The sequence below is a fragment of the Trifolium pratense genome, linkage group LG4 (genome assembly GCF_020283565.1).
Source record: "Trifolium pratense cultivar HEN17-A07 linkage group LG4, ARS_RC_1.1, whole genome shotgun sequence".
Lineage (NCBI taxonomy): Eukaryota > Viridiplantae > Streptophyta > Magnoliopsida > Fabales > Fabaceae > Trifolium > Trifolium pratense.
This window is the reverse complement of record NC_060062.1, coordinates 25,338,528-25,355,291: the sequence shown is the minus strand read 5'-3', so window position 1 is coordinate 25,355,291 and position 16,764 is coordinate 25,338,528. Positions and strand designations below refer to the sequence as shown.

Below are 16,764 nucleotides of genomic sequence, written 5' to 3'. Positions count from 1 at the left end.
ATAATAGTTGTCCAGATAATATTGTTTCTTTTGGACTACGGAGTAATGATTTTGTTTGGTGGGATTCAGTCTATCTTGTATTTTCGGTTTATTTAACTGTAATAAAATAGGGTTTCATGATCATCGTTTATGTTGATATATTTAAGGGTTAATTATGTTGTTTGCTCTACATTCTTTTTTTCTTCAGCATGATCTTATCCCTTTAAGTTTTTCTTACAAATTTTTAACAAGACAGATGTTGTTTATACCCTCAAGTGTATTGCAGTCCTCCGATCTTTATAATTTCTCTTACTTTACTTTTTATTCATTTTTAAAAAGGCATTTGACGTTTAGATTTTTAACCTAAAAGCATTTGAAATGATTAAATATAATAAAAATAACCAAAAATATTTTTGGATTTTTTTTTTATAGTTTTTATAATAAAATTTTTTATGGATATTTAGGACCTACGTACATACTATGAGATTATGTGACATTCCAAGTTCAGATTTCTATTTCGCTTGGTAGCTGGTTGTTGTGTATTTTTTTTGTAGTTGGTTAGTTAAGTAATTTTCTATGGTAGTTTGTTGGTTGGTTAAGTGATTTTCTTTATTTTGAAAGTTTTTAATTGAACAGAAGATTTTATGGTTTAGTTTTTAAAATGCTTTTGTAGTAAATGGTCCTACACTTACTATAAACATGACAAATTACTTACATAAGTATCATTAAGCAAAAAATTAGAGACTACAAAGAGTGTTATTTTATGATAAAATAGATTTTTAAACATCTAGGAATATGATTGTCAAAAAAAAAAATCTAGGAATATAATGATTTTTTTTTTTGAAAGAGGAATATGATGATATTTTAAAATGTTGTATGTATGTTTCCTTCATATTTTAAAATGAGAGATATATTAAATTAGGGATGGCAATTTGACCCATACCCAGAGGGTACCAGCAAAAATTACCCACAACGGGTAGGGTAAAAACCCGCATTTTGGGTACGGGCACGGGTATGGGTAATTACCCGCAAAAATGAACGGGTATGGGTGCGGGTACGGGTACCTTAGTACCCACCCCGCCCCATACCCGCATAATATATATTTATTTATTTTATTTATATTATTATATTATAATATATGTAAATCAATTTAAAACAATACAACTCTACTAAACTATTACATATTTTTAATAAAAATGTTTATTTATAACATAATATAAAAATAATGTGAATATTTAACATAAATATGAACTTTAACATAAGGTTAGTAATAATTTTTTTTATAATTTTCATTGGTCAATATTAAAATCTTTGAAATTTTTTTAATTCTATTAAAATTATATGATATTTTATAATTGATCAATTTATTTTTAGTAAAAATGCGGGTAACTGGTACGGGTATGAGGACCTAGGTACCCATAGGGTATGGGGACGGGGGCAAATGTTGTTACCCACGCGGGTATGAGGATGGGTACGGGTATTTTTTCAATCCGCGGGTATGGAAATGGGTACTATAGTACCCTACCCATTGCCATCCACGTATTAAATATGTTTATTTCATTTTTAACACCATCAAATATATCATTTGTATCTATATGACCATAATCATTCAATAATTTGTAGCACATGCTTAGTTATATGCTTAGTTATTTATAGGGCGTCAAAACTCATTTTTTACTGAATTGATTTTGTAAAAATAATTTAGTTAAAAGTTGATCTTTAATTTACTGAATGATCATGATCGGTGACGCACAGTGGTTCTGAAGAGAATGCACATACAAGTTAATCTAAAACGCTCAAGTCAGCATTTGTGTGAAGTGAAAGATTTGAAAGAGTAAGAATATAATACAAAATACATGACCTTATGTATGAGAAGGATATATAATCTCAAACGTGGAGTCAAGATCATCAATGTGAGGGTAAATCATGACGCATCGACGTTGATGGTTGTCGAAATAACGACTGAATAATCATGATAATTAGTGGCTCATAATCATTTGAGGCCATATACGATGGCTCACCTGACACACCCTATAGGGTCGGGCCTAAATACACACTTAAATAAATGGGGTGATAATTCACGTCAAGTCTCAGAGAGGTGGATTTCTATAATAAACACAAGGTGAAGCGGTCGTTTACTTCAATGGTAAAGTTGTAATCTTGTTCAACTTCAAGTGTTTTTCAATGGACCATTCAAGAGCTATATCAGTACGTACACGGTCACTTATTGTTGCAACCAACGTTAGTACTGGTGGTATGGTAGTAGTACTAGTACTATCTTGCTTGCATAGTGTATTTTAATTTTATTTTATTTTATTTTTTGTTTTGAAGAGGAATTTTTTTTCTGAAGACAATGTTTTGAAGAGGATGGTGTGTGTGTATATATATATATATATATATATATATATATATGTTGCTTACTTGCTTAGCAATTTATCATTAGCTTTATAAAAAAATAAAATTAATATTAAGCATTAATTTCACTCAAGGAAATATTGTGAAATAAACAAAAAAAATAAAATAAAAAATTAAGCCGTAAAGGTTTTGTATCCTACAAGTTATATGTTGGTGGAAACTTCGTATCTATATATTGTAAAAAAAGTATAAATAACAAAAATTTAAATTTAGATTGTGTGGATAAATTAATTTACTAGGAGAGATCAAATTAATTACGACGATGCTGAGTTCCATAAGTGTAAATCAGTTAGTCGCTATTATGGACATTATGAGCGATCGAAGTTCGAGCTCTGAATTTTTCACTTTTCTTTTCCACATTATGAGTCTAGCCATTAAATTACTTAGCACAAAAATAAAATGTGTACCGACATACAACTCAATAATTTTTATCAGATACTATTATAAAAAAAATACTAATATATATCAAATACTTGTACTATAAAATTCAAATTTAATTTTGTTGACGAACTTGAATATTAGCTGAGTAAAAATGCTAAATTATCGTCCCAGTGAGCATAACTCAATTGGCAGGGACATTGGAAATTATTGCAAGGACCGAAGTTCGAACCCTGATTCTCCCACTTTTCACCTTTAAAAGGTGGAATTCTAACTACTAGACTACTTGACAAAAAAAATTGTCAAATTCCACATTGATGGAAAAACAATCATAAAAATATTTGGAAAGAAGCAAAAAATAAACAAAAGCAACTCATAATAAAAAATATTTTTTTTTGTTACAATAGAATCAGAGAGGATCGAACCTATGACCTCCATCATACTACTAAACCCCTCACCACTATACTAAACCTAATGGTTTAATATATTAGTCAATCTATAATTTGAAAAAATGATAAGCAAAATATCGTACAAAATTATATCTACCAAAAAAAAGTCTTACAAAATTATATTTCATGTTTTAAAACTACATCCTTTAATTTCAATCAAAATAGAATTCAGTGAGTTAAAGATTTCCTTAAGAAAATTGCAATTGCAATTATTTAAAAAATATTAATCAAACAAGTTATGGTTTTATATAAGTTTTAAAATACGTTTGAAAAAAAGATAAAATAACCAAACAAGTATTTTCATTCTTTTCATCTCTAAAACAATTTTTAAAAATAAACCATCAGGTTTGATCTAGTGGTGAGGGATTAGGATAGTATCCATAAAGTCCTAAGTTTAATTCTCATTGGCAACATTGTAAACAAAAAAAATTAAAAATAGGATTACCAAACAGTTTTAGAAAATCAAAAAACAAAACACAATCAAACAAGCCCTAAGTGGTTTATGAAATCACTTTTTGTTATCAAATAAGACTAAGATAACTGAAGAAGCCAAGCTGCTCTGCTAGGGTTTTCCCTAAGGTGAACAATTGGGTTCTTCTAAGCTATTATGGCCGACTTCATCTTTTAATTTAAGCAGCACTCGATGCATGTGGTGATGTGGTGGCCGATGGTTGCAATCCATTGGTTTGAAGGATTATGAATTATTCATGAGAGATTGGAAAGTTGCTTGATTCAAGGGTTTTAAATGCCCTTGTTTCATGCTTCAAAAAAAAATGCCCTTGTTTCAAGCAAGAATAATGGTTTTGCATTATTATAAATTGGTATTACACCTATACCAATGGGATGGGAGGAGATCTTGTCCAATGTAGTTTTTCTCTAGTGGCATCACAACTACTCATTTCATTTTTGTAGTGTACTGTTTATATCTACAATAAATATTGGATGGCTGAGATTTACATTGGATCGTCTCCATTAAAACATTCCCTATAGACGATCCAGACCGTCTTTTAATTATGGTAATCGATGGTAATTATTTTGGTGGAGGTATTATGCATAAATAATCCTTGGGAATTTACAAGATCTTCAAGTCAAATTCATGTTCGGATTTGGTATTTGGACTTATGGTCAGAAATGGTTGTGATTGCTTGCTGCTACTTCTAGCAAGTTGTTGGTCGGTGAATTTGTTTTCGTGTTGGTGGTAGGTTCATTCACCATTATCAAACTTTCACGAGTTGCTTTGGTTGACATTCTTATTCTACTCTAATTTTCAATATTTGTTGAGATCTAAAGATTTTGAAGTTTCGGGTTTACCTCCTATTCAATAAGGTTGTTTCATATATGTATCAATTCATTGATTTCGAACTATTTATTATAGTCTCGTCATTGTCCTTTTTTATGTTGGACAACTTGGCTCAAAAGAGTTGTTAATGCTTAATTACATTAGTTAAACGTAGTAGTTATGAAATAGTTAGATAAACTAAATAATGAAATAATTGGTAACAAAAAAAAATTAATGAAATAATTTCCTTTTTTGATAAAGGAAAAACATTTCTTAGAAAAAGTTGATAGATATTTTCTTCATATTCTACTTAGAAAAAGTTGATAAATCTTGACCCAAAAGAAGAAAAGAAAAGTTGATAAATATTTTCTTCATATTCTAAAGTGATAAATAATTTATTTAAAATAAAAAAATGTCAAAGTGACACTTTATAAGGAGAAAATACTAATAAATATCCCATATAAAAGTTAAGGTGGAAAATTAATGTGATTCCAAATTTTCCATTTTTGTAACAGTAAATTTGATAAAATTGATTAGAGAGTAATTTTATAGGACCCACCACCTAACCTTTCACACTCTTTAGAGAGACTCTAAACACAAATAGTATAAAATCAAGTCTTTGGCTCACTTCACATTATCTATCATCATCACTGCCAGCAACAACCGCAACAACAACATTAAACTCATCAAATAGTACATAGTTTATGTTTCTTTAGAATTCACAAAACAGAACCAAATCTAAACTAAACCAAACCAAAAACAATCATCATCATCATCATCGTCATGTCAAAACAAACATATAGTGTATGTTTATGTTGGCGTAGAAGATTCAAATTAGCTTTATCAGAAGCACCACAAGAGATCAAGACCCTTTTCAACAATTACTCAGAAAATGATCTCATGACAGCTACAAACCTTAAAAGATTCTTAATTGAAGTTCAAAAACAAGAACAAGCTACTGAAGAAGAAGCACAAGCTATCATTGATAGTTTCAAACATTTTCATAGAAGGGGTGCTGGACTTAATCTTGAAACTTTTTTCAAGTTTTTGTTTAGTGATAATAATCATCCTCTTTCACCTTCAATTGGGGTAAGTTAAAAATAATAAAAATCAGATTTTTAATTTTTTTACTGTTTTTTTTTTTTGACCCATGTTGTTTTTTTAGTCAACTTAATCTGGATTTGGTTAATTTTCAATTGGGTTGTTCTTAGTGGATTTTGTTACTAGATTAAGTACCTTGTTTATTGACTTTCATTTTCTCACTGTTTTTGTCTTTTATTCACAATTTTGGCAAAAATGATAAATACTAATATTTGCATAAACATGTACCACATAGTAATTCAGGTCAATTTCATGTGAATTTTGATGTTAATTTAGATTCATATTCATGCTATTTGCTAAGTCTATACTTTAGACTCTTAGTCCTCTTAAAAACAATATGTAATTGTAGAGTTGTAGTCATTCATTGTATTTTGTTTATGAAATTGCATTTTAGATTTTTTGTTTTTATTTTATTTTATGAAGTTAAACATTTATCTTGTGAATTTCATTATAGGACAATACCCTTTATTATTGGATATACCATAGTTCTAAATTGTGGTCCACATCCACAATTGTGACTGCAATATAAAGAATTTGGATGTCTCTACAACAACATCGCAATCACAATTGTGACTGCATTTGCCTGCCTTTTACCATAATATCAAAGTTTGCAGCGTAGTTGCAACCGCACTTTAGAACTATGGCATTACATTGGCTTGATGATATGTCCTTAGTGCCTTAATTCTGTATAATTCACCCTCCAATGTAATCTCTTGTATAATTGTACTTGTTTTCTTGTTCTGATCTGTGTTTTTTGTTTTACGTCAGGTGCACCATGACATGACATTACCCTTGTCTCATTATTTCATATATACTGGTCACAATTCCTATCTAACCGGAAATCAGCTGAGCAGCGACTGCAGTGACGTTCCAATCGTGAATGCGTTGAAGAGAGGTGTGAGAGTAATTGAGTTGGACTTATGGCCTAATGCATCAAAGGATGACGTCGATGTTCTTCATGGGAGGTGAGCGTTCGAGTTGAAAAATGTTGACATTTATACTTTAATCGCCTTTTATGATACCATATCAGTATATCATTTTCGAGTATTAAAAAATTAATTGGCAATCATGATTGTTGAACAGGTTATATATAAATGATACTATATAAGTATATCATTTTTACATTGCAAATTAGTGTATGTTGTTTCTCGAAAATTTGAAATATATACTCACGTTTTTTTTTTTTATATAGGACATTGACTACACCTGTAGAGCTCATTAGATGTTTGAGGTCTATTAAGGAACATGCCTTTGTCGCATCCGAATATCCGGTTGTAATAACCCTAGAAGACCATCTTACTCCAGATCTTCAGGCTAAAGTGGCTGAGGTTAGTTAACTGAACTTGTATTGGGATTCAAAATACTTCTTTGTTTGATCAAGCAACTTAATTATGCGCTTATAGCATAAGTGCTTATGTCTGCGCTTATGCATAAACTATTTCTACAACAAAAGATAACATAAAGTTCAAGCTGCTTTCATATAAGCAATAAGCTGTTTTTATAACCTATCTGGAGAACTTATGGAACAAGCTACAAACTGCTTATGGACATAATAACTCACAATTCACAAGTGCTTATGCTACTGGATAAGTTCAAATAACTCAATTCAAACGGGCTCTTACATTCATATAATTGACAATTCTGTTCAAATTTTTAGATGGTTACTCAAACATTTGGAGAGATACTATTTACTCCTGGCTCGGAAAACTTGAAGGAATTTCCTTCTCCCGAATCACTAAAGAAGAGGATTATTATATCAACTAAACCACCTAAGGAGTACCTTGAGGTAAAAGAAGTAAAGGAAAAAGAGGATGATTCACTGCAAGGAAAGGCTTCGGGCGACGATGAAGCTTGGGGGAAGGAGATCGCGAGCTTCAAATGTGGCTCGTTATCCGATTACAAGGTCTGTAACAAAATTAATTGCGCTACAATTAATTTTGTCAGGGAGATTTGTTAACTGATTTTCTGGTTTGCCATCTTTAGGGAAACAACTTGGATAAAGATATTCACGACGAGGAAGATCTTTCCGAATCAGACAAGTCACATCATAATGTAGCTCCGGAATATAAAGGTTTAATTGCCATTCATGCTGGGAAGTCGAAAGGAGGAATAGAGGCATGGTTCAAAGTAGATCCGGATAAAGCCAAGCGTATAAGTTTAAGTGAGCAACAACTTGAAAAGGCTGTTATAACTCATGGAAAAGAAATTGTCAGGTATTGTTAAACCTCTATCTTAGAACATTCTTAATGTGTTAACATCAGTATGATTTGGCATCATGTCCGACTTGAAAAGGTTTTGGTTGTTGCTGTTGAATAAGTTTATGTCTTGTGTGTGCGTGCATGTGTTTGAATAACTTTGTATTAGCTGATTGTTGCCTTGCTATAGGTTTACTCAGCGGAATATTCTGAGGGTGTTTCCAAAAGGTACTCGCATTGACTCGTCAAATTATAACCCGTTAATTGGTTGGATGCACGGTGCTCAAATGGTTGCATTCAACATGCAGGTTTCTATTTCTTCCCCTTCTATTTTTCTTCAAGCTACCAATAGAAAAAAAATGTAAGCTAACTAGATAGAATGCATTTCAGGAAACACCGAAAACAATATTTTGAGATTTTTAGAATTTTTAAAATATCCACTCTATTTTTAAAATGCATTTCTAAAAACTTTCGGAATGCTTTCTGTTATTATATTTTATCAATAGAAAAGGATACTGAAAACACTTAAAAGTATTCTAAAAACTTTCACACTTCTTTCATGTCATAAAATATATTGCTGATTATGATATTGCTTGATCTAAGTTAGTTTTCGTTGTGGTTGGTTCCATTGTAGGGATATGGGAGATCACTTTGGTTGATGCATGGAATGTTTAGAGCCAATGGAGGGTGTGGTTATGTTAAAAAACCAGATTTTCTCTTAAAAACTGATCCAAATAACGAGGTTTTTGATCCTAGAGCTAAGTTACCTGTGAAAACTACCTTGAAGGTAAGAGTTTTCATCAATCAACTACCTCATCCAAGTTTCTTTAATTTAATATTAAGATAGTAAGATATACTTTTTTTTTTTTTTGAAATTATAGTAAGATATACTTGTTCTTAGGTGACTGTGTTTATGGGAGAAGGCTGGTATTACGATTTCAAGCATACACACTTTGATCAATATTCACCTCCGGACTTCTATGCAAGAGTAAGTCAAAATTATCTACTAGGGTGTGTTTGGACTTTGGATTAACTTATTTGAGTTTATGTACCGACATAAGCCGTGACGAGACTATTTGAGAGAAATTATGAAAACAGCTTATGACATGTCCATAAGCTGTTTTCATCTTATTTCCAATAAGTTCTCCAGGATAGCTTATAACTTATGTGAAAACAGTTTCACTTTTTTTTATCTGTTGTTATAGAAAGAGCTTATACATAACGTTTTAATATTTCACTGCCTCATTTGAAATTAATTTGATAATTTATATACAGGTGGGGATTGCTGGTGTCCCTAGTGATAGTATAATGAAAAAAACAAAGGCAATAGAGGATAATTGGTTGCCTACATGGAATGAGACATTTGAGTTCCCGCTTACCGTTCCGGAACTAGCCCTACTTCGTATAGAAGTTCACGAGTATGACATGTCTGAGAAAGATGACTTTGGTGGCCAAACATGCCTTCCTCTTTTGGAGTTAAGAAGCGGCGTTCGAGCAGTTTCACTTCATAGCCAGAAAGGCGATAAATACAATTCTGTCAAGCTTCTTATGCGCTTCGAATTTCTTTGATTATGTTATCATGCTTCTGTTCTACAATATTTGTACTATGTACAGTCATTAAGATTTGTTGGTAAGAGTTTGTTTGTTGCAGATGGATGGAATCATGAATAATGGTTTAAGAAATAAATTGTGTAGTGTATTTGTTTTGTTTGAGAAGGTGTTTATGTTGCAAGTTTGTAAGGCTTAATGGAAATGTGTTTTTTGATTGACAATAACTCATCTTGGCAAATTTTGGATTTTGGTATTATTCTTGTAATTTTAAAAGCATGGTGTTTGTGTTATAATTTCATGATCTTTCAATCCTTAATGTATGACCTTTATAGTTTTGTTTGATGTTGATTCACTCCGAATTTATATTTGTTGGGTTTTATGTGTGAGTAGTTAAGTTTCACACCGACAATGAATAGAAAGAATGTTAGATTTATAAGAGAGTTGATTGATGACCTAATAATCTAACTTCTTAAGGTTTTTGGCAGAGAAATAATGTCTCTCTTATGGTTCTGGAGCATTTGATTTTTTGTTTCTTCCGCACTTCCTCGTACTCTCGACAATATTCATTTATCCTCTTAATTTGTTATGTATACAAAAAGAGAATCTAAGCAAGAAGTTGAAAATAACCAAATTTGAGGAATTTAAGGGACACATGGCATGTGATCCATAAATGACCTCAACTTCATTGGCAAGGAAGGGTGTTCATAATTTGATTTTGATGAGTATTCTCTTAACTTCTCATGATGAGTTGTATCATTGAAGATGTTCTTGCTCGTTTCATGCGCTTATCTACTACAGTGATGGATCAACCATTGCACAATTCTTCATTCCTGCCTTCTTTGTTAGAGAGATTTAAATTTTCATCTAAAATATTTTTAGTTTTTTATTAAATCTAAAATATTGTTAGACACAAGAAAATACACACATAGGATCCATCTTTAGAGTCTGGGTAATAAGTGCCCTTATGATATTACTACTATTCGATTCTTTGTTCATGCGTGTGGAGAAAATTTGGTTAAGAGAAGAGAACCTATATGTTCTCTGATAGAGATTAGTCATTGCTAACGACGGTAGAAACTTCACACAAATATCATGGTAACCCGAAAGTTGTGATAAGATCAAATTATTAAAAAAAAATGTGTAGAAACAATTTTAATGATTTATATTAAAAATAAGAGTAAATTTATAATGTTATACAAGTAAGAAATATAAGTACGGATGTCAATTTGCATCTGTTAATGGAGTTCTCGTAGGTGTAATATCCCAGAAAATAATTATTATATAAGTTTAGGAAAATAATTTATTAGATTATTATGTATGTTGCATAAACATGTTTTTAGGAAAATAATTATTATATAAGTTTAGTGAATGCAATCAAAATATGACTTTATATGTTAAATTTTGCTTCTTCATTAGAATTCAAATATTGAGTGATTTTGGAGATATGTAGTAGTAATACTTTGTGTTGATAAGAAGACATGGTTATTCATATCAAATATATGACCCGTGCGAACGCACAGGCAAGGCGTCTAGTCACATCAGCATGTGTAGTTAAAATACTCAAATTTTAGTATAAGTTAAATTAAAATGGTAGAATGTCATAGAATGAGCTGTTGAGCTTTACTGTAATTGATTAGGAACAATGCTGGGCAGAATGTCTAGGCCCTCTGTTTTTACAGTCGTTAGATTTTGTGGGTTTTAGGCTTGTAAGGGCATTGTAAGTGTTAATCTAATTTCCCTATTTATAATTAGTTTTTGCAATTCTTGGACTATATGAAATGTGACTAAATTATTAATCATAGTTGTAGAGTAATTAGATAAATAGAATAATGCTTATAGACAAGCATTAGTTCCTTAAATTTTGTATTTAAAAGATAAAATAGTGTTAACTCACAAATTGGAACCAACAAAAAAGAGAAAGAAAATTTATTTTAGTTATGCAAATTGTTTTAAAACTATATTTTTGATGCATTATTGGGAATACAAAGTTACCGTTCGCCACCACGAAGAGATAAGGTGATATCCGTTCGCCACAACAAAGAGATAATGTGGTATCCGTTCGCCACAACGAAGAGATAATGTTTTGTCATTTTAAAAATAGGGAAAATAATGTTTTGTCATTTTAAAAATTTTGAACATGCTAGTTATACTATTATAAAAAATTGTATAAGAAGATTTTGGAGAAAATATTACCTTAAAGTGATAATAAGAAAACATAAAATATAGGAAAATGATGTTTAGACGGGAACTGGTTTCTACAAAGTTTAAGGAGAATCACATGTTATTTTATAAGTTTCCGAGAAAATCGCAGTCTCTTGAAAAACATATTACATCTCATACTCCAATTTCCTAATTTTAATTTTCCATGTTAATCAATCTCCTTTTTATAAGTTTTACCACTATTCTTGTCGCATCACCACCAATACCTAAGTTATTGTCGGAGGAGCTATCGGTAAGAGCAAATTGTATCCCATGAAAAAACATTCACATGAGAGAATAGAAACGGTGGTTGTGATGTGTTGAAGACGACTTAAATAGTGTTATTTGAAGACACTATGTTTTATTGGCATGAGTCAATGACAACAAATTCCCACTATGTTTTAAATAGTGTTATTTGAAGACACTATGTTTTATTGATGACACAAATTCGCACTATATAGCAATGTTGTTAAATATATACTAAAAAGTGATTTTGAATCTTATGATATCTTGTTCCTCCAGTGAAACATTAAATGAGTAATAAATACGATATATATAGAGGATGTTTTATCATTTAAATATAATATATATCATATTATTACTACGATGTGTGCAAGGTTGTTAAAATCTTGTTTTAAATTGTAAATTCTATGGATTTTATGTTTTTAGATATTACTTTCATGTTAAATCGGAGCTAAAATTATTTTGAGTAAAATCGATAGTCAAAATGGATTTACACGATTTAACTCTCTATCAAATCAGTAAAATCATTTAAATTCGCATGTTTTCACTAACGATTCAAAAAAAAATTTAATCAATTCAAAAGTTCAATTTTATCATATTAATAATAAATATAATATCATTTTTAGAGACACACTTAATTTTTTATAATAGTATATATTAATAATTATAAGAGTGACAATTATTTACACTTGTGATTATTTTTTATAATAGCATATATTTGTTCTTTTTTATAAACAAAAAATTATGGTACAATAATTGATTATCTGGTCTTATAGACCAAATACATCAATTATTCAATGATATTAATAAGAGAATTTTTGCTTATAAAAAAGAACGAAGGAACCAAAGGAGTACATTAAGAGTTAGACATATATAGTGCTTGTGTGTTTCCAACAATGTCTCCTCTTATTTTTATGTATGTGTGCGGAAAAAAAAACAATACAAAAATAATAGATGAAAATAAGTGAGAAACAAAACAAATAAGTAATTATATTTTGATAAAAAAATTGCAGATAATGTCGTCTGACCTAGCAATTATTTATGTGTTAGTTGAGCTATGATTTGAGGACATTTAAATATATTTGTGGATATTTAAATATAATAAATAATTTGATAAATAATAGATACATTAAAAAAAAGATATCAGGGTTTCGTGAAAAAAAAAATAGGGGTTAAGATATTCTTAAAAAAAAATAATAGGGGTTAAGATATACAATTACTATGTAGTTCAATCATATATACTACATCCGTCCCTAAATATAAGACTCTTTTGAGAAAAACACGGAGATTAAGAAAATTGATTGTAGTATTAAATTTGTTGATAATTGGTAGAATGGCTTAATTTTTTTTTTTTTTGTGTATTTATTAGAGATTGTAGAAAAAGATGCACTATAATTAGGGGTATAAGTTGGTATAAAAATATTTAATGCCCTTGGAAATTTGAAAGGGGTATTATAAAAATCTCAAAATGGTCTTATTATTAGGGACGGATGTAGTAATATTTAATTTCACATGACATGCATGATTCAAAGAGTCATATTTAATACGTGAAAAAAGAGATAGATATTATTTCTTTACAAGATATATTGATGGACATATAATTGAGTTATTTTACAATAAAATGCATGATTATAGTCATATTTACCTAACGGGAATGAGAGAAATTAAATCAATTAAGTATGAATTATCTAATATTTAAAATTAAGAATATATTGATGTTATTATATTTTCTTTAATTATTACCAATAAATCATAACACTTAAATTTTTAAGTTAAAAATAAAATTATTAATTTCAGATTACGTTCAAAATAAAATAAATTAAAATATATATTATATATGTTTATTTTTATTTTTATTTTTATATAAAGTAAACTCTACGAGTTTACCAGTTGAAGCTACTTACGTTTCAATTTCACTTAGCCAAAACGAGTTGACATAAAAACTAGATTCTAATAACTTTGGATGTGTGTACTGAAAATATGATGAAATAAAATAATATTATCTTGTTTGTTATCGTATGCGCAACAAACACACAATATGATAAATATGTTTATCATGCGTGTTAATATCTTATTTTATCATCTATTTCTAAATAATACCATGTTTGTATCCTTTGACAATGAAGGATATAAAATTTGCAACGTGGTTAAAACTAATAAGGATAAATTAGTAAATTTGATGGTAATTGATTTTAATATATTAGATAGAAGTAGACAACATCGATCATATAATCGAGTTTTTAAATTAAGGTTTGGTCTAGTGCTAAGGAATTTAGTCATGGGCAGATCTATATTGTGGCATAGTATTGCTACAGCTACACCAAAAATTGGGGACCAAAAATTGTTAAAATTTTATATATGGCCTAAAAACGATACTCGAGATATTTATAGGGACCAAAAACTTATTTTAGCCACACCATTATGTAATGTCTGGATCCGCCCCTGAATTTAGGTAGTATGTTAGAGGCCATGAGTTCGATCCTCATGATCAGCTTCATAGTAAACAAACAAAAATCCTTAAATGAAAATTCAGTTTGAAGAAGGAAAAAAAAGTACTAATCTTGGACAGTCTTATATAACTTGGCGTCATACTCTCTTAGTCCTTAACTATAAGACTCTATTAGAAGATGTGTTTGTCTCAAAATATAAAACTCTTTACAAATTTCTAAATACATTTATTATTTTTTTTACAAAATATATCTATTATTAATAGTACCAATTTGTATTGAAATATGACGTGTCAACATTAAATATCCATGGGAGGATCTATAGCCTCGGCACCGATAAAAAACTGAAATTTTTAAGGGTTAATTTAGAGCAACAAATATGAATAGACACAACTTATACAAAGATCTAGATCCTCTCAATCAACTCTCTCATGTTGCTCGTTCTCCGTCATAACAATGGTTCATTAGTTCATTTGTGTTTTTTCTCTCATTTCAACAAATAAGATAGCAGAAAATTCAATTCCATTATACTATAGTAACTTGAATACTAGAATTGATTAGTAAATAAAACTAGACTATTAAACAATACTTGTACTCCAATTGGAATGTTAATCCTTTAGTAGGCATTCTAAGTATCTAAGAGATCTTTGTTGTATTGTAAGGATTTGAGTACTTCTTATTAATACAAATTTTTTATTTTATATAAAAAAAAAAAGACTATTAAACAATAGATTACTAACTTTTTGTAATATTCGTAAAAATGTGAAACCTTCTTATAAATAGGAAAATTAGGAGTCCCTAAACTTTTCCTCTTGGTCATTTTTTTTTTCTTTTCATTTCTCTTGTGAAGAATTGGCTAGTTTCTTCCTATAAGGCTATAAGCTTCCGAATTCCAATCCAACCATAAATAGACAAATTAGGGGTGGCATTGGATGACCTTCCATTAATAATTACATAAAGAAAATTTCTCTCCGCCACGTATCTTTGCTCCCCCATGAATTTCTGTTTTTACTTTGAATAAAAATTTCGAAACGAATTTTTTTTTACCTTGAATACAAACTTCGAAACGTGATTTTCAAATTTTTCCCAAATGTGAACTAGAAAAACTTCGGAAAATATGTTCCGAAATTTTTACTTAAGGGCAAAATTGAATTTTCGGAGAGAAGAAAAGATATCTAAAGGGGAGAGAATTTTTCTTACATAAATAAATAAGACACACTCATCATAATAATAATAAGGGCCCTAGGCCTAGAGAATTACTTTTGTCATCCTATCGGTTACTCGCGCGCCGTACTAATTTTTAATAAGGGCAAAATTGAATTTTATGTCTTGTTGATTTTGAGCCAATTTGAGAGTGTTTCATCTTTGATAAACTAATATATTCATATGTGCAACTGTAAAAACTAATTTTTAAAAATATCAAAAATTTATTTAGGAAGTTAATATTTTTTTTAACATATATTTTCTCATAGGCATTGGCCTGTGTCGAACCATGAACCAAATGAGGATGTTCCATCATTAGATTGGGAAATAGAAAATCTTATTAAGTTACTACTTCTTTCCCCAAAAGAACAAATTATCTCACATTAAAATTCTCTGGATTTGGTTAGATTTTACCTACCTAAAAAGAAATTAAGTACACAAAATGCGTACTCAAACCCTATGATGGTCATTACTCATGACCCCATATCTAAAATGATGTGTGGATAGAAAGGCTATTTGGCACTAACTAATCCATTTCTTGTACCTATCATAGAAGTAAACACCGTCTTTCAAATAATAGAAAAAATAACTAAACATGTCAATTTTTTAATGATGGGGTGATATAGAAAGGTGACAAAGAAGTTAAAAAAGTTTTAATTAAAATTATGGTGTTTGTTGGCTCAAGCTCAACTACTCAAATAAATAACAACATAGAAGGTGCACTTGCATGGTCTTCTCATGCTCTAAAAGTTAATCTTTGTTCACACTCTTACCAGCTTCTTCTTTCACACACCTCCCAAATTTATATATGTATTCTCTTCATTAACAAAAACATGAAGCCATCAACAATAATCGATCTCAACCGTTGATTTGAGATTTAACTGTTAATATTACACATTTGCTAAATGGACTGGGCAATGGGCTTAAGTGAATATCCGGTGAGCCCAATTAAAGTAAAAAGGACGATAAGCCCAAAATCAAGTAAACCCTAAAATACCCAATAGGCGATTAGAGCTAGGGCGCGACCTGCATCTCTAGGGCAACGCCAAAAAGGGTGGACTCTGTGTTACTGAAAAAATCTTCTCCTTCCTTGTATCAACCGCTACCTTGAGAAGAAAGAAATAAACTTCTCGCAACTGCCATAGCTTGGAGATCAAGGTTCTCATCCCTATTTTCACGCCATACCACCGAAGAAGATGCTAAGGGCCGGATTTTTAGGAACCCTTGCTTGGAGAAGAAGACTAGAAGCTCTATAAATAGTTCCATATTCTCATTTTGTAAAGGGATCGAATTCTGACTTATTAAACTCCCAGGGTTGTTGGGAT

The 16,764-nt window shown here is 30.1% G+C and overlaps 1 protein-coding gene across 1 annotated transcript; it reads left to right on the top strand.

The window, feature by feature from the left end:
* The first annotated feature begins 5,064 nt into the window (after nucleotides 1-5,064).
* On the top strand, nucleotides 5,065-9,600 carry LOC123924138 (phosphoinositide phospholipase C 2-like). The gene is made up of 9 exons (XM_045976915.1): nucleotides 5,065-5,589; nucleotides 6,370-6,566; nucleotides 6,794-6,929; nucleotides 7,259-7,504; nucleotides 7,585-7,814; nucleotides 7,987-8,104; nucleotides 8,431-8,583; nucleotides 8,698-8,784; nucleotides 9,072-9,600. The coding sequence occupies exons 1-9, from the start codon at nucleotides 5,284-5,286 to the stop codon at nucleotides 9,363-9,365; spliced, it is 1,767 nt and encodes a 588-aa protein (XP_045832871.1). The 5' UTR covers nucleotides 5,065-5,283; the 3' UTR covers nucleotides 9,366-9,600.
* Nucleotides 9,601-16,764: the final 7,164 nt, after the last annotated feature.

Excerpts from the sequence above, each read along its gene's own strand:
- LOC123924138 (XM_045976915.1), top strand. The coding sequence starts at position 5,284 with ATGTCAAAACAAACATATAGTGTATGTTTATGTTGGCGTAGAAGATTC. Across the intron at positions 5,590-6,369 it reads CTCTTTCACCTTCAATTGGG|GTGCACCATGACATGACATT; the intron begins GTAAGTTAAAAA and ends GTTTTACGTCAG. Across the intron at positions 7,505-7,584 it reads GCTCGTTATCCGATTACAAG|GGAAACAACTTGGATAAAGA; the intron begins GTCTGTAACAAA and ends TGCCATCTTTAG.